General features: G+C 36.3%; 1 protein-coding gene across 1 annotated transcript in view; it reads left to right on the top strand.

Moving 5' to 3' along the window:
* The first annotated feature begins 2,591 nt into the window (after positions 1 to 2,591).
* Positions 2,592 to 19,531, top strand: part of LOC306851957 (ATP-binding cassette sub-family C member 3-like) — a 63,265-nt gene continuing 46,325 nt past the window's right edge. Inside the window, exon 1 of the mRNA XM_079388501.1 lies at positions 2,592 to 2,899. Coding sequence (XP_079244627.1) covers positions 2,867 to 2,899 — 33 coding nt within the window. The 5' untranslated portion in view covers positions 2,592 to 2,866. The remainder of the gene's footprint in view (positions 2,900 to 19,531) is intronic.

Raw genomic sequence — 19,531 nt, 5'->3', positions numbered from 1 at the left:
CATGTTGTATTGTAAAACAGTTTTGCTGCTATTGAGGTGGGATACGGGTGAGGTTAGGGACAGGTTTGGTGGTATGGGTGGGTTTAAGGGTGGGTTAAGGTGTAAGGGATGGGTCAACAGTGTAATTATAAATGTAATTACAGAAATTAATTACAGATATAATTACATATAGGAAAATAATTACAGATGTAACTACATATAATTAACATTTTAACTAGTAAAAACTGAATTGTTGATATCAAGAATTCATATCCTGGGAAGGAATAAAAGTCAAAACGGCTTGCCATACAATAAGTGCATTGTATCAAATGATTCATTTAAATGTAAGTACATAGTAGTTAAGGCCTCCTTATATAAAGTGGGACCCATCCATCCATCCATGCATCATCTATGTATCCATCCAAGCATCCATATATGTATCTCTCCATCCACACATCCATCTATGTATCCATCCACACATCCATCTATGTATCCATCCATCCATCCATCCATCCATCCATCTATGTATCCATCCACACATCCATCTATGTATCCATCCATCCATCCATCCAAGCATCCATCTATGTATCCCTCCATCCATCCCTCCATCCGTCTGTCCGTCTGTCTAATCTCAAACCCTTTTTATGCAATTTACCTACAACAAAACCAGCAACCACAGACCCCAAACCTCAAACTATAACCCTTAATCAACCACAGCAAACTGCCTAAACTGAGACAATGTGACTCCTGTCTTCTAGTTAACCTCTCTGTAAGTGTTTGGGCAGTTATCAATCTGGACAAGGGTCCCATCTAGTGGTCAGTGGACACATACAGACTAAAGTGGACACATACTGAGATTCAAAAACCCTAGCTTCAGCATTCTTTAGTTTTAGGCTTTCATGATCAATAACACACCTTACTTTTTTTTAAATTTAAATATGTTTACATAATATTATGGGACTTCTTGTCTATTATTTTCAGTGTAAAACTATTTTATCTGTACATTGTGTATTGTTGTATTGTCTAACAAACAGATGGAAGCTATGAAAACCCATAGATGCATAGTTACCATTCTCTTTACCTTCTAGATATTTTCCAACGTTAACTCTAGGTTAAAAAGTCACCTGTTCAGTATAATCACAAATAATCAAGCAGCTGCTGCAGTTCTTTATTACACCATTAGAGCACGCTCAACACCCAAAAGCGAAAAAACATCAGTGTTTATACAAAAACAAAGAATATGTTAAACATTTTTTTTTTTTTTACATCTGTGCTGAGTCACAGTAAACTAACAGTCTCACTAGACTGTGCAGCATTTACCCTTGAAACAAATGCTTTAGTGTTTGGTGTAGTGTGCTTGATGTTATAGGTTTAAGAGCAGCATAATAAGCACTGTCCTCAACTCAGAGGGTCTACATCACTCCAGAGCAGACAAAATGTGTAATGTTTCAGCAATGATCCTGACCGTCCATCACTTAATTAAATTGAGCTAAAGACATACAAGAGCAGAAAGCATGTTTTTGGCATTAAGGAAGAATAATGGAGGTAATAAACAGCGGATGCAAATGGAGTGGATAGTTATTCTGTCAGGCCTGGGATCTCAAAGACAGGCCTGTGCTCATCTTCTCTTGGCTCTGGTGCAGATTAGCTGTTCCAGCATGAGGAAGAGGTTTTTATGCGTGTAATGAGATCAATCCTTCGGTTACACTCTCTGCTGGCTCACAAGCTTTACCTTTTTTCATGAGTTCTGTTGTTTATTGACTGCTCCTCTTCTGCAAACACATGTTTTCATTAAGAACTACAGGCCTTGATAAAACATATATGCAGGCCTTAACTTAAATGCTGTTCAGCAGAGACAGATTCATGACAGCAAAGATCCTATATGAATGGGATGCTATGTATGTGCCTGAAGACAATTTGCATAAATACAAATTAATGTCTAGAACGTACTATTATCTTCCTGTGTGGCATAATAATGCAAATGTGTGTGGTTTCACCTGCAATGTATGCAAGCATCGCAAAATCCAAAATCACCTACAATGAGACGAATTGTTCAATGGCTCCACAAGAAAAACTGCGTAATAAACATCCTTAATAAAATCCATGAACACATTATTTATACATTGTTGGTTCATCTAACGTTTTAAAACATTAATACTTCCTAGTTTCAAATGTTTTAGAGAACATTTAAAAGTAACTTCACAGAATGTTTGCAAGATGATAAAATAACCAAGAACATAAAAAAGAGAAATAAAATAAAATTGGAAATGTTTTTTTAATATAATTTATCAGGAATGTTAGTAAAAAGTTCAGAACAGATTTTCGCCAGCTGGGAATCTTCTGGGGACAAAATTGACAAAGGAGGGAAGACTATTATGGATGCCTTTAAGGAAATGGTTCGATTTTTGTTAGAACATGTTAGGTAACTAGGAGGAAAAACTAATTATGTGGAGGACTTGATGCATTTTTAGCATTATAAAATGCTAACAAATATGGTTAGAATGAATCTGCTGTAATTATAAACCTTAGCTATTTAGATCAGATAAGTAACTGTGTGCATGTGTGGCGCGCGCGCGCCTGACAGATCCACGCACAAAGTGGGCGAGGCTCCCGTGCCATGACAACCTCAGAGAGTGACTGTCTGCTCTGAACCAAACCAAGCCAGGGGGGTAAGAGAGTGTAGTTTCGGACGTCATTACCCGGAGGAGGAGGGTTAGGAACCGGCCATACAACTAATAACAGATTATCCGCTGTCCGTCGATACAGTGTGCTTCGTCTATGTGTGCGTGCACGAGCGTGTGTTTGAGTCGCATGCAAGAAAAAAGCGCAGCAAAGAAAAGCAGCCACATCCTCCTGTCGGCACAAGGAAGAGCTCCGTTGAACAGCGATGAAGCACTTATGCGGCAATCTGACATTCTGGGTAAGTTCTCATCAACTCTCGCATATAAAAACATCCGTACCGCGAGCTTTGGATGTGTTTAGTAGCTTGTGAATGCATTTAAAGCTCTGTTCATCAGCAAGAGAAGAGAGACTCAGTGTAACAATCATTGCGTAACGAATGTAACGCTGTTATTATAACGAGCTGATCTCAAATAATGTTGCTGTGACTTTTAATCATTTTGCTGACATGATCTTGAATTTGTTTTTGAATGTTCACTGAGAAAAGTAAAAAAACATAAAAAAAAATAAAGTAAAAATCTTATGTAAATAGGAGGGAAAACGTAGTAAATAAGGGCTAATGTACTGGCAAGGTTCTCTCAAAGTTCTTCCAGGAACGTTAATAGAACGTAAAGTTATTTGATCTTTAATAACGTTCTCAAAACGTTAGTACATCATTCATGGAATATTTTCCTGAAACATTTTAATTCGACGGATATTTTAAACCTTTCCTAAACATTAATGTTTTCATGCAACCAATAAAAAAAGTATGAATTTAGAATGAAATGTTTCAGAAGAATGTTTCATGAATGATGTAGCTAAATAATGTTTTTGTGCTAACGTTTTGAGAATGTTTTTAAAGACCTGATATCTTTGAATTATTTTAACATTAGTGGTAGAATGTGAATAACGTTCCCTGTTAGCTGTGTTATCATTCGCATACAACCATATAGTCACTCTTTCGCAGAAAGATGAAACAAGCAAGTTGTCATCATGATGAATCATTTTTCGCAATTGAATCATTTTAATGAATTGGTTCACAGCATTGTTGAATCGGTTCGTGACTCGGTTGACTCGAATCGAGTATTTGAATCACTCGAACAGACAAATTACAGATAAAATGTAGGCTACTGGAATATGCTTAAGAATTGTATCTCATGAACACGTTTGTGAAAAAGATTTGAATGAATAAATAAAGAGATGAGCTTTTTCTAAAAACATGCAAAACCTTTGTGAATGAATTGGAAATGAAAGCATGCGAAATCAGTTATATTAAGGTTTAAAATGCCTGTTATGGTTTCAATATGAAATTTCAATAAATACCTATATTAATAAAAAAGTTTGCACGATATGTGTCTGCAAATGACTTTAAATGAATATTTTAGAGCCCAAAGTGGGATTCATGTGATCACAAACAAACAGTGAATCAGTCTTTTGAACTGAACTGTTCAGAAGAAGTGATTCAGGTGAAATGAGTCAGACGTCACATCACTAATAGCATGTTTTTCTCCATATGGTCTGACATTTTGCTCACCTCTCATGTTGGTTTATTCGGGGTCAGGCCGCGTTGTTTACGAGGTTAATGGAGGTAATGGCATCCGTGTGCATGGCCTAGTTAGCTGGACAGACACAGCGAAGGCTTATTCTCGGGGTCATTAGACTCTCCGAGGGGCTTGTGCAGTCAGTCAGCATTACAGACGATAAACACTATGTAGGTTAAGAAGAAACGCAAAGGGCTAAAACATTCCTCCATTCAGAAATGTCAATGTCCAGGGTCAAAACAGGATAGGCAAGTGCAAAAATCAAAAAAATTTGTCCTTGCAGCAACCTAATATGAGATAAAAAAGTCATGTCAAATATTCTTGCAAGCCATTTCAATATACCTGGAACAAGCCAGTGTAAAAAAGATTTATTTTCATGATATTTTATAATTATATGTATTATTTAGTTTTTATATGTTTATGAATAATTTCTTGTAATGCACCTTATAATGCATTAATGAAAAATTATAAACCCTGTTATAAACCATTATAATACTTATTAATGCATTGCATGAAAAATTATAAACACATTTATTAGTACAGTGCATTTAACCACATGACAAGCAGTTTCACATATAACAAGAAATTTGCAAATATTATAATGCATTTTAAGGTTGCAATTATTAATGAAAATATACAATGCATTATAGGTAAAAGCTTCAAGTACAGTGTGTAAACATTAAAAAACTTTTCATCATCTATATCATTAATACACCACAAAATACAAATAGATAGAATATTATGTATACAAATCCAATATGTTTAATGTCTATCTGATCTATTGAATTATCATCATCATCATGTCTTAAGAATCAGTTTCCTGTAGCTAAAACAGAGAGAGGAAGCTTGAGGCTTGTATTGTGAAATTATTCTGCGTTTACTGTAACACAACAGAATATGTCAAGAAATATTCTCAGTTTTGTAACTTTAATATTTTTATTGAATCAAATTTAATTTCCAGGTCTTATTTTGTAGGTTTAAATCACAGTATTTAACTGCAAGATCATACTTTTCTTGAAACCTACAGGAATATTTAATGCAAATGTAGACTAATCTTTCTAATTTTGCTGTTTTTATTTGATAAAACTTGAATATTTGGTCTCATATCATATATTTAATCACTCTATTGATCCTGTTAACCTATTGATTTGAATGCACTGATACTACTATCACCATCTAAAGTCTGTATTACATGCTGTAATTAAATACCGCATTAGTCTGCTTTCTCAGCACACAGATGTATAAGACATCATGTTTAGCATGCTTTTTAGCTGTTCTTTTGAATCCTGGACGGCGGTCACTTTAGACTGTAGCTAGTCTTACTGTATAGACTGAAGCGCCGCTGTCTGGCTGCATTCAGCTCATTTCATTGTGCTCACTCAGATTTAGATTAGTTTTGCTCAGAAGCCGCAGGTCATGTAAGGTAACGGCAGACTCTCACCGAATGTGTGTGTTTGTGTCAGCGGCTCCTCATTGAATCTCATTGATCCGACTCTTTTGCATGAGACATGCACCGAAACACATGTCTCTTCTGCTCCTTTTTCATCTCTGTATCTCCTGCTTGCTCTACATTCTGTGTTGCACATACTGATAAATGTCCTCGAACGTCTTCATTCATTGCAGCAGCCATTGCCGAATAGCGCCACTGCTCTGTTTATGTGAAGAACAGCTAAACCACTAAAGACAAACTTATGCTATTTTATAGCAGAGATAATTGTTACAGTGTGGGAATATGTTTCCAAGATGTCAGCTAGAAGTGTCCGTGTCTGAAATCAAATACAAAGCTGTGCGTTTCTCCATACTAAACAAGAAACTACAGCATGATGGAATCAATCACAGTCAGTCCAGGAGATATTTTAGGAGATGGAATTTTGGGACAATCATTATTTTATATATTAAATATATTTTATATATTTACTGTAATATAAATAAAAAATATACTGTATAAAATATTTTTATTTTTTATTTAAAATAATTATTAATTTAATATTTATTGCATTTTATATTAAGATCTCTTTATATCGATATTAAAATTGTATATAATACTGTCTTTTAAAAAAACACTAAATTTAGGCTTCATAACATGTACAGTATTAAAAATTAATATTCATTACTAGACTTTAAATTTATAAAGTATTTTTAATTCCTGATATGAAATTATTAGTATTTTTTTAATCTGTAAGTGAGCGTTAGATGACAGCAAATGTGATCTGCATGTAAAAATAAAAGAAATGAGCATTCACAATTAAATATCTAATATTGAGTGACTGATATGATACAAGTATATTATGTATTGATTTAAATTGTTCCAGTATCATTTTGTCTATAAACTGATGCCGCTTACTCAGATAAAATGTTACCCAGCTTTGTAACTTTGAAATGTTACTATTTCAGTGTATCATACATCACTTATGGCATTGATTTCATGTTTCATATTTAGGTGAAATCCCTCTCAGTGCTAAACGAACGGCTGAGTTACTCGTGAAGAGCAGTGAACTGAACCGAGATCAGTGGGAAATACTTGTAGCATGTTGCTGTCCCTATTTCAAATGAGCACAAAGCAGTTAATCCATCAGAGATTACCTCCGAATCGTTAATACTGAATGTTACTATAATGAGAGCTAAAGCAATTACTGGCATGTGTGAAATGTCAGGTAAGGTAACTCATTCCAGGGCATAACCTGTTCCTTAGCTGGATCGGTAGAGTCTGCTCACCTCTTTTGACCCATGTTTTCACTGGAAATTCTTAGGCTACGTTGGCGACCTACTGGATTTTGCCTGGATTGTCTTGTGACTGACATCGAATTTGTCATCGCTTTTGGCCCTGAATATATTTAACGTCTGCTTGAATTAATCCCTGTTAGCACTGCGGTCAATTCAGGCAAACACCTAAATAACGCCACTGAGCAGGTGACTTTGATTTTATGGATATTAATAAATGTTTTCTGCAATTAAAAAAGTAGTTCAGCCAAAAACAAACCCTCAGTCAATCCAAGATGTCAAGATTTCTTCATCAGATTTGGTGAAATGTAGCTTTCCTTCACTGTCTCAGCAATGGATGCTTTGCAGTGAATGGGTGCCGTCAGAATGAGAGTCCAAACATCTGATAAAAGCATCACAATAATAATCCACACCACTCCAGTCCATCAGTTAACATCTGGAGAAGACAAAAGCTGTGTGTTTGGAAGAAACAAACCCATCATTGAGATGTTTTTTAAAAACAACTAAACTAGTCTAAAAGTCTAAAAACCATAATAACTCTTCCTCCAGTGAAAAAAGTCATCTGGTCTGAATCGGGAGAGAAATCTGCAAAGATCAAAACAAATATGTGGCTGGATTTTGACATATCCAGCATTCTACCATATTTTAGCTAAACATGTCTTGATGGATTTGTTTCTTACAAACACACAGCTTTTGTGTTCTCCAGATGTTAACTGATGGACTGGAGTGGTGTGGATTATTGTGATGTGTTTATCAGCTGTTTGGACTCTCATTCTGACGGCACCCATTCACTGCAGAGCATCCATTCCTGAGCAAGTGATGCATTTGAGACGAGCTTAATAGCAAACTCACTTTTCACTCATAACACAATGACCTAAAAAACACTAACAACAGGGAGCATTACACAATTTCTTCTGTAAAATGTCTTTAGAAATCAAGAATAACACTCTGTTACATGCTGCGTGTTTACATCACAGTACACAGTTATTTTCCCCTTTTGTTCTGTAGATATAGAAACGCAACTGAAAGACTAATTCCTGTGTAGGTGTTCAGCTACATCTGATTGTTTTGATAGTATCCCATTTTTTACAATTGGAATATATTTCAATATAGTATTACATTAGAAATGTAGCGAATTGCTGTCTTATTGAGTTTTGTATTAGGTTTTGAACTTAAGTTGAAAGTGTATATTGCATTTCTTGTGTCTGAGTGTGAAATCAATTCATGAATATGTAGTCATTGAATGTACTGTATTCTGTGCCAAAATAAGAATAAATAATCCACCGTGTATCCTGTATGAAGGGTTTTGAAAAAGTGACCATAGTTTTGAGAAACAGGTGGTAGTGTTTGGAAAAAACTTGCCAGAGAACCACATAATTGAGCCAGCAGTGTCCTAATGTTTAGGTTCAGCTGTCTGAATTGATGCCGTGATAGTGATTCTCTGCCTAGGGAACTAGAGAGTGCAATGACTCTGTGCTGATTCATGTGTGCAGCTGCCTGAGAAGAACATCTGGGGTTTGTTTCATTTACAGAGAACCACACCTAAACTTATCTCAAGCTTTAACAGCATTTAATGGAGGTGTCAGTATCTGAAATCAAACTGAATATCATTTGTCTGTCCATACTGGACCTGAAACTGCTGCAACAGTCACAGACAATTAGACAATCAGATTTAATAGTTCTTTTCATTATTTTAGATATTTTCTTTAATATAAAGAATAAGTATAATTTAATAATATAATATTAAAATGTATATAAAAATATTTTATTTTAGATATTAAAATTCTATATTGTCATAATAAATCACAAAAAAATAATTTTTAGGCATCAAAACAGTATGAGAAAACCTTGACAGCATTCTTCTCTGAGCGCTGGTATTTCCTTCAGGAAACGCAAATCTAGTTTACTCTTTTTAAGCTTTTCGTGTGCAAATATTATTGAAACCATTCCAGAAAGTCAGAAACATCTGCATTACAGTCTCTTGACCCAAACTCACCAGTGTTTACTTTCCAGGGAAGTAAAACTTGATTTAGTAACTCGACATGTAGTAACACGTATAATGGCTTTGGGTTGAGCAAGCAGAGCGAGCCGATTCGTTGTTTACATTGCTCTTGCACTGAACAAAAATCAACCATAATTAAGGCTTAAAGGTGATTTCCATTTGAAGCCCTTAATGATGCACTTTTAACACATGTGCCAATTATTGGGTTGTCACAATGCCGCATATAACCAGATAACGGCCTCTAACAATGGAAACGGGAAAACCAGTGTCTATAAATGAGTCTTCTAGGTTTCTCTTCCTTATTAAAGCCGTGTGAAATCCCCCTCATGCGGGTTTGTTCATCATCCGTGTCAAATGATACCTTTGGAAGGAAATACGGTGCTCCATGCTATGTTTGGAAAGCAAAAGTCAACTCGTGCCACACTTCCTGTTGAAGTCAGCGTGTTTCCCGTTGTCTGAAAGCATGTTTAGATTAGTCCAAACCTGATTCCTGAGCGTGTTTGATATGGTGCACCTATGGGAGATCTCCACATGCCTGTTTAAACACTGCTTTATTTACACAGCTCACTATCGTATCAGGCCAGTTATATGTGTGAATGTGTGCATGAATATGACCATTAATACAACTGATGATCCCCTGTGCAGTGTTAAAGTAGATCTCATGCTTTAATTCATCTCTGTTGCTGAACTAAACACATTCAAAGTTCATACGTAAAGTGATGTGGGTTTTAAGGGCTGATGCAATATCTAAAGAGCTTGATGTTTAATACATATTGTCTGATGAATTGGGCATGTGACCGTTTGCATCTGGCAGCATGAAGCTGTTAATCTTGCGAGTTAATCGTTAACCTTGCTTCTTCTCCTAGACTGCCTATTTAGAGTATATGAAGAGTGCTGTGTGTGTAGTAGTGTGTGAAGTAATGAGTTATGATCACTGTGTCCTGACGTGGCTTTGCTGGACAGGCTTTCTAAGAATCGCTCTGAGGATTGGAAATGTGGGTCAAATACCTGAGGTGTCTGTCCTGGGGTGACTTCAGTGATTAAGCACATGAAAGTGGTCATATTCTGCATCTTTCTAGCATTCATTCACTCGTTAAGTCAACTTGTAGTATTAATCAAGGTTTTATTAACCTTTTATTAACCTTATGCAATCATAATTAGGTTTTACATTAACATTTCTGCTTTCTTCCTGACTTTGAGAGAGTGTGTGTGTGAGTTTAGATAACACATAACTCAGTTTTTAAATAACTTTTTATTATGCTATCATGTTTTTATTGGGTTAGTTAGCTAGTATTTTTTAGTAAATTTGTACCTTATCAAAATAACCCAACTGCAGTTTAATTAAGATTATTTGGAATGCACAATGAAAAAAATAGATTTTTGAGAATCTGTTTTTGCAAATTAACTCTTATATATATATATTAGTGCTGTCAAACGATTTATTGCGATTAATTGCATCCAAAATGAAAGTTTTTGTTTGCATATTATGTTTGTGTACTATTATGTGTATGTAAACACATACAGTATATATTTTGATTGTATTAACAGGTATATATTTATATTCATATAATTTATATTATATATACATATATTTAATATATAAGCATAACATATTTTTCTGAAATATATACATGCATTGTGTGAGTATTTATATGTACATAATAAATATACACAGTACACACACATATATTATGTCAACAACTTTTATCTCGGATGCGATTAATCGCGATTAATCGTTTGACAGCACTAATATATATATATATAAAACTGCTAGATTTATAGTGTTAATAACTGAAAACGCAACTGGACACACTCATATGCATTCTTTTATATTGCTATTTTCTATAGATTTATTAATTATGGAGTAGATTTATTATTACTAAAATAACTAATAAAATAAAATAAAATAATTATAATAATAATAAGTATTATTATTATTGACAAAAATAAAACTTCTTTTAAGAATCTGATGTATGATTATTGAGAGTTTTGATTATTGGTGACTAATTAACCAGCTTACTAAATAAAAAATGTTGGCACAAATTAAATTGGTTTTGTAAACATATACAACTGTAACAAATAATGAAAAAAAGTACATTTAATAACACTATACTAAGTGCTATATTACCTTTGCATTTAATTACAGAAAAATAGTTCATGGTTAATGGTGCAAGTGTTTGTAATATGGAAAATTTGACATTTTTATTTTCTGACTGACATAATCTCTTCATATTATTGTCTTCAAACATTGTTGTGATTTTTTGTCTTTTGCTATTGGAGCAGTTGTATATGAATTTGTATTTGTTGTCTTTTCGATTCACCACTGCAGAGGTTTATTGAGTTCTGAGAACATGTAAATATGTGCAGGGTCAGTAGTTTCATCTCTGTCCTGCTATCCTCATGAGTGGCGTCAGCCGTGTTTCCTAGCGCCCACACAGGCTGATCCTCCATCCGTCTGTATCACATTACTGCGCTCTGGACTCTCAGTAGGGAGAGTTTGTGTTTGTCAGCCTGTGTTTCTGTAACCGCTGAGACCCTGCAGGACGAGGGCAGCTGCCCTGCTCTCCTATCGTACCGGATACAATGACCAAAAACACACAAAACATAACAAATACGTCTCAACAACAGCATCTGTTTAGCTCGACAGCATGGAAAAATAAATGCATGGGAGATAGTTGAGCTTTGAATGGAAGTGTGTCATTTAATTTTAGATTCTGGCATGATCGAGCATTAAGAATAGAGCTGATTCTGCTTATGCAATAAGGAAAAATCATTATTCTGTATAGAAAAGAATTGAATAGTTTCTGACTGTGCCACTTTTGGCATGAATACACCTTTCAGAGAATGATTCCCCCGGCTTTCGGCAGGTTTTCCCATTAAACCAAGGGACGCAATAACGGCTGTAATCTCCAGCAGCTTTGAAGTGCTCCATCAAGAACTTCTGGTCTTATTAGCCCGGAGAGCAACGAGACGTCTCGCTCAGGTGCTCCGACAACGTCTGAGACCTCTGGGAACTACGTCTCAAATGCATTCTTGTGTAATCTAATGCATTTTTATTATTATAACACAATAGGTTGGTCGCACAATTTCAGTGTTATTTTAGTGTTTATTAACAGTTTGAATATTTGAATTTTTATATTTTACATTTGAGTCATTTTTTCCATTTTTTATTACTATAGTATTATAGTTTTTTATATTATTTTCATTTTAAAATCTGTCTTTATAATTTTTTAAATAAACGTTTTTATTTTAATTTGGATTAAATGAAAATGAGAAACATTTCCTTTACAACTAGATGAATAAAATACGTTGTTATTTTTTTTTAAATATGTTTGAATTAGTTTCAATGTGTATTGTATTTCAAGTAACAAAAATGGTTTTAGTTTTATGGTTTTAATTTAAGTTTAACCTATAATAACCCTAATGTCACAAAAATTTGTTGACCGCTAATTAGCTGACAGAAAGAAACTTAAAAAAAAAATTTCTAGGTTTAAATTCAGTTTTAATTTTACTTTTATGTTGCACTTGCTTTAAATCAAGTCTTTTATCAAGGTTTGTCCCTAGTAGAAAATTGTGAAGCCCCAAGCCATGAGATCTTTATATTCATATACATTTATATAATAAACTGTTTCTGACTGAAATATAGTCAGTCTTTGAGATTGTGTCTTATTGACAAAGTAAGAGTGTTAGAGCGGTTCAGAATTAATCTTCCCCCAGTGATATATACAAGGATTCCTCATGACTGATGAATGATTTACTACATTTATCCAAACACACAGATATGAAGCATATGTGTTCACTGAAACCATTTACTTTCCTTGTCTGCAAGCCAAAATATCACCATAGCGTTTCTTCCTGACGTGCGTGAGGCTGTATTTTGGTTACTCTGGATGTTTATCAGTGATGCATTGGTTAGTGAGGTGTTTCCTCTGAGATCAGATTTGGTATAAAAACCAGGCAAAGGGTAAAAGCTTTTGTGTTCGGCTCTATGCCACGTTTTGCACTTTTCTTTCAGAAATGCATGTGTCTTTGCTATCTCTCACCTCTCCTGTTCCTGTCAACACAGGGCCATTCTGTGGATTTCATGGTGAGGGTGTGTTTGTAGATTTATTAGAAAACAGGAAATGTGCCTTTAGTTCACTGCAAAAAAAAAAAAAAGTCTTGATTTATTAGAAAGATAAGACTAGTTTTCAGAAAATCATGATTTATTTTTTTATTCAAATAAACTTAAAAATTCAAATAAATAAATAAGAATTTAACATAATCTTTCTTTGAGATTTAAAGAACTTTAGTTTACAGTTTAAAGATTAGAAGAGAAATTAAATGTAAAATTAAACAGGGTATAGACTTAGATCTTAGTCCTTGAATAAAAATGTGTGTATATACATATACACACACACATATATATATATATATATATATATATATATATATATATATACACATTTCTTTATTCAACCATAAATCTTTTAGCATCTGTATAAATAACTTCATAAAATGTTTCAATGTCTTCTCAATGTCATAAATATTATGATAGGATTCTCTACTTAAAAAGCACTCAGCAATGCATTATTGCCACTATATTGCATATTGCTTTTTTGAAATTCCTTTATGAGATCTGGCATAGTTAATCAAAAATGTGTATGCGTTCATTTGTGAATTGTGATATCCTTGGGCTTTGCCTGCAGCTCTGCTGTGAATATAATACATGTAATATGATACGAGTGCTTCCAGAGGTCCAGGAAAGAGCCGAACATGTAAACTCTGAAGTAATGTTCCTCTTCTGGTTTGTTAGGTGTGCCTGAGTGCTGTTTGCATAATTGACTGATCAAGATGAATAGAGGTGCACAAAACAAACGCTGACCTTCCTGCAGCCTTGAGGAAGAGAACACGACCGCCTGGATCAGAACAGACGGGCTTTAACACTCGTAATCCTTTAAGACAGAAACGCTTCGCCGTTACAAACATACAAACACTGTGTGAAAGAGAGAAAAATGCAGTGTGTATTTTATTTAAATGAAAATATATGCACTATTTCAGCTACAACACTAAATGCATCACAGGTTACAGATTTAGGTTATGAAAATATTTTGTGAACATTGTTTTGAAATGTTTCTAAAATGTTGAAATACCCAATTCTTGTCGTGATTAGAACATTACTTAAAGGTTACAAAAACATTTCTCAAAACGTTCTGCTAACTTTATTTTCCAAATGTTATAATATTATTTGAACGTTTATTTTTAATATTCGTAAAACATTTAAAGCTGCAGTCTGCAAGTTTTGCCTCTTTGTCACCATCTCTGTTTGAAAACCTGGAATTGCAGATCTGTGTGGAATTATCTTCCGTGCATGGGTTGTGAGTCAGCACGTCTCCAGCGCGGATGAATCTAATGTTTTGAGGAGGATGCGTGTCAGTCTGTCACTGCACTGGTGTGGATACTGTACTTAGGAATCACAGATTCTAGCCTTTTGCGTATATTGCCATCTGAGCAAGTAAGTAACAAGTCTGCCACATTTGTTCTGACCAACTGAGGAAAAAAGCATTACCATAAATCGCGCTACCAATGGTGATTAAATCTAACGATCGGTTAGCTCATATCACATCTAACCGTGCAAATTATTATTAGTGTTATACTTTATTCTCAAATTATTAATGTTAACAACATCAGCATTGCAGCAATGAGTATAGTGTGTATTAACGTGTAGATTTCAATTTCTGTACAGTCTAATCTAATTGTCATGCCATTCGAATTTTATAGAAATTCTTTTAACCCAAAAAGCTAATTATGCTCCCTTCGAAGTGTTTTTATTTTAAATACAAATCTTGTGTAATCCCAGGATATCTGTAATCAGAAGCACATTTAAAACTGGAATATAATTTAATTTAATTCACATGCGTTTCATAAACACATAACATTTTCTGGATCACAATCCGCCATCAAAATGATACATTTAATTATTCCAGCTGCTGTGAGAAAAGAATATAAACGATGCGCCACCTGCAGGATCCTCACATGCGATAGCCTAGTAGCCGAGACAACTTCTTTATGTTTACAGACGTGACGTAATGACGCAGCAGCATGCTCGAATTTCCCGCGAAAACCTACCCGTACCACTCACATTAGAAAACATTATTAGAAGCTAACCGTTGTGAATCAGGCTAAAGTAAGGCGATAGTTTTGAAGACTGGCTGGTTATGAACTTGCTCAAATATTGATTTCGGATAATTTTTAACCCAAAAAAGTTACGGACTGCAGCTTTAAATGACCATTCTTGTCACAATTAGAATTTAAAGATTACAAATGTTTCTTACAACGCTATTTTCACCCAAAATATAACATTATTTAAAAGACTAAAAAGACTAAAATGTTAAAATATCCGGTTTTCTTGTCATGAATTAAGTTTACTTAAAGGTTAAAAAGATGTTTCTTACAACATTCTACTTTATTTTCACCATAAATACAATGTTATTTGAATGTTTATTTTAATATTCTTGGAACATTAAAATGTCTAGTTCTCTTGTTGTGATTAGAACGTTATCTAATGTTACAAAAACATTTCTTAGAATGTTCAAGTACAATTAACATCATAAGAACATTTTAGAATGTTGCTCTCAGAACCTTTTCTCTCAATATTAATGAAGTTATAAGAGCATTCCATATACATTACTTTAAGAACGTTTTGTCCTAACAGTAACTATATAACTTTTAAATAACGTTAATTAAAGTTAAGAGAACTTTCCCTGTTAGCTCTGGATGCCGCATACAAAAATCTTCTGTTTTGTCAAAATGATTCTGTTTTGCATTTTCGTTTTGTTGCTGTCTTGAGCTCTTTTGCATGTCATGTTGGTTATGTGGTTGTTTACATGTGAACGCTGTACATATATCAGTTGGTGGATCTGGGTTTGCTCTCCTTGACGGCAGATGCACCCACACACTCACACACACACACACCAGAGCGATGCTGACAGACAGAGAGGAACGGCAGATATGTTTATCTTACTGAGGGTGCAGGGAAAGGCTGGCTGTCTCTGCTGAATTTGTTAGTATACCGTCTTTTTTTTGGGGGGTTGAGTCAGTTTTTAATATCTTTCATGTTTGCAGACATTGAACATTTGAACAAAACTTTACAATTCACATGATATTATTCATATCAATAATAAAAATAAAAAGATTAAAAAAAAAAATAGATGCACTTAAAAAAAATTTGGCTTTGAAAGAATTTTCATTTAGAAATTGCTAGAAAATTTCAAAAATAATTAAATGGAACATTGAATTAAACATGAAATTTTGAAGTAGAAAAACTTAAATAAAATGTACTCCAATATTCTAAATACTCAGAAACCAGTTCGTAAGCTTAAAGATAATAATAATAAAATAAACATGTGCATTGCGTAAGTTCAGAAGATGTAAAACATGAGTAAACGTACTAGTAAACGCATCAGTGCGCTGTGCAGGTGAATTGAGAAAATATGCATATTAAAGCATTTAAATTGTGATTTTTTTCAATGTTGATCTGATTATTTCAAGTTTATACCACCCTTTTCAATCTGATCGACATTTGAGTCTCATTGAGCTCAGTCGATTTGGTTGAGGCTTTTTAGTCTGATTTAGTCATCAATCTGATTACTAACAGATTATTTGGGTGCATGTAAATTTAGCTAGCTAGTTTTTCTTAGTTAGGTTAAAGTGGTCACTGTCTGCATCTTAGATAAGAAATTTAGGGTTCTCTCAACATTATGAGAGTCTTTATCAAATATTAATAAGGTTATAAGAACATTTCATAAACATTACTTCATTAAAGTTTTATCTTAACATTTAAGTAACTTGTGAAATTCGTGAGAATGATTGACACCGAGCAGTGTTCCAGTGTTACTGGCCATCTCAGGCAAGTACACGGGAGGACACGGGCTCTACACGCAAACATGTTAGGTGTCGCCCAGCCGGCAGCTCTACAAATGTCTGCTATCGAGGCGCCCTGCGCCAATGTCCAAGAGGAAGCAACGCCTCTCGTAGAGTGTGCTCTCACACCGAGGGGGCACGGTAAATCAGGACATCGTCTGACCCAGGGCCCGCGCTGTGACTTTCATCGCCCTTAGGGCGAGGTCCGTCGTTGTGTGCAGTTCCTGCAACATGCCTGGGTCAGCACCACCCTTGTGCAACTGCTGTAACGCCTTGGTCTGGTGGACTTTGCAGGAGGGCCATTGCATGCAGGGCGGAAGTGGTCTGTCCAGCAGCACTGTAAGCCTTGGCCGTTAGAGCGGACAAGAACTTACAGGCCCTGGACGGAAGGCGTGGATTACCCCTCCAGGCGGCGGCGCTTTGCGGGCAAAGCTGCATGGCAATAGTGCGCTCGACTGGGGGGATCTCCACATACCCTTGGGCCGTCCCACCATCGAGGGTGGTGAGGACGGAGGTGCCCTCAAAGAGCTAGTCACCTCCTCATGCACCTCCGGGTAGAATGGAACCGGAGGCAGTTGCCGACGCTCGGCTTGCGCCCCCAGGTACCAATCATCCAGCCTCGAGCATTCGAGAAAGGAGGAGGCCTCCAGTGCAGCCCGACACTCTCAGCGGCCCGAGAAAGCATAGCGGTCAGTTCTGGATCTGACTCGGGCAATGCCACCCTTCCTGACGGAGGCAGCGCAGCCAAATCGTCATCTCCAGAACCTAGCTCGCCCTCTGATGCGACCTCCTATCATTCACTGGTGCTCCGAACGAGATGCTGGGCCACGCCCTGTCCGAGGACCCCGCGAGCTCGTCCAGGAACACCAGATGGTGCGAGGCGCTGGAAGAGTGAGAGGACCGCGGAGACGCACTCGACGGGGAAGCTCTCACTGTGATCCTCAAGTCACCCTGACCATTAGCCGAAGTAGCCCTCCGAGAACCACAGGAGCTAGAACGGGGCATGGGAAGGGGGATACCCCCCGATTGACGAGGAGGTATCTGGAGCGCAGTGTCGCGATGGTCATGTTCCCGCAATAAGAGCATGAGTCATCCACGAGCACTGCTTCAGCGTGCTGACAGCCCAAGCACGAGACACAGCGATCGTGACCATCAGATGAAGCCAGGAAACAACCACATCCAGAAACACACGAGCAGGAAGCCATCTTTAAAAAGACGCTCGTCGCTCGTGGAGCTCTTTTAGATATTGCTCTTTTAGAAAAAACACACTTTTAGAGAAGCGCTGAAGCACCCAGCGGAGGTCGCGGCGCGATCGTAGTTTGATAGGCTGCAGCACGCCGTAACAGAAGCAGCAGCACTGGATCGGCAACCCCCGCTTACGCGCCATAAACGCCGAGACTTGCTGTCTGAAAACACTCTCGGAGATTCGCTGAAAAGGCTTGGCTCCGAAGTGAAAAGCTGATGTGCATTGTCATTGGCTTGTTTTGTCAACACTCGAAGGTGATTGGGCTCTCGGGCGAGATCCCATTAGTCAGTCACACAGTTATTCTGCCTTTCACCTCGAGTTTAAAGAGCAGAAATCACCTTGTGTTGAACAAATTTGTGCATTTGACCTCATAACCTCATAACTAAGGCGGTGCAGAGAGGTGTCTTCCCTTCAAACCGCAGCCCACATCCTGTGAGCGCAACAACTCTCAGGTCTCTCAGGTCTTCAGCTCGACAACAGAAAACCCCTGAGTCTGCTGTCAGTATCCTCACATTCACACAGCCTAACCTAGTGCTGGGGACAGTTACTTTTAAAAGGAATGTATTATAGGAATGTGTTACTTCTTACTTAGTTACTTATTATGGAAAGTAATGCATTACGTTACTTATGTGTTATTTTTTAAATGTGGGCTTGTTTGTTTAATTGTAATAAAAAAATACAGATTTATCATGCACTCCTAAAAGATACATTCATATTTGAAATAAGTAATCTGATTACTGATTACTTGCGTTACTTGTGATGCCTGACCCCTAACACTGGCCTAACCTTTCTAAACATTATGAGAGATGGAAGTGACGTACATGTCCTCCTCTCCGTTATCAAGCCTTGCTTTATTCTCTCTAACTGTATTGAATGCTGTGCATTTGGTGTTTCGCTCGATGGCTGCCATTTGGATTTCCCTGAGTTTAATCAGGTGATCAGACTAAAGCCGGAACTCGGAGACTCTAGAGCATCATGCTGATTAGAAACGAGAGAAGGGAACACAAATAAACATCTGAGCTCCCTTTCCCTGCTCTGTTTGCGCTTGATAAGAGAATACGGCTCTCTAGAGATGTCATTTGCAGCTCTTTTATAGTGACGGTTGCCACACTGGAGTCTCTGAGGAATACTGGATGACTGTTGTTTGTCCAAGTCTTATCATCCAAGGTGTTATAAAATATATTTTTATTGTGGTGTATAACTGATTCTTGAGACCTGGGACAAAACAATTACTTAAAATGATAAAGTGACTAGAGCTTGATATGAAATGGATATTTACTTTTAGATTTGCTGCAGATGAACAGATTTAACACTTATTCATTTTTTGTGTCTTAAAGATGAACTTTAAGTGTGAATGTGAACCCCACATCAGTTGATAAATGTCTAATATCAAATGATACATTTAAAAAATTTGTAATATCGGCTGAATTAATTATGGTACCAATTTATCATACACTCCTAAAGGATACATATTCATATTCC

This window comes from Barbus barbus, assembly GCF_936440315.1.
Source record: "Barbus barbus genome assembly, chromosome: 32".
NCBI lineage: Eukaryota > Metazoa > Chordata > Actinopteri > Cypriniformes > Cyprinidae > Barbus > Barbus barbus.
This window is presented reverse-complemented; position numbering and strand designations above follow the sequence as displayed.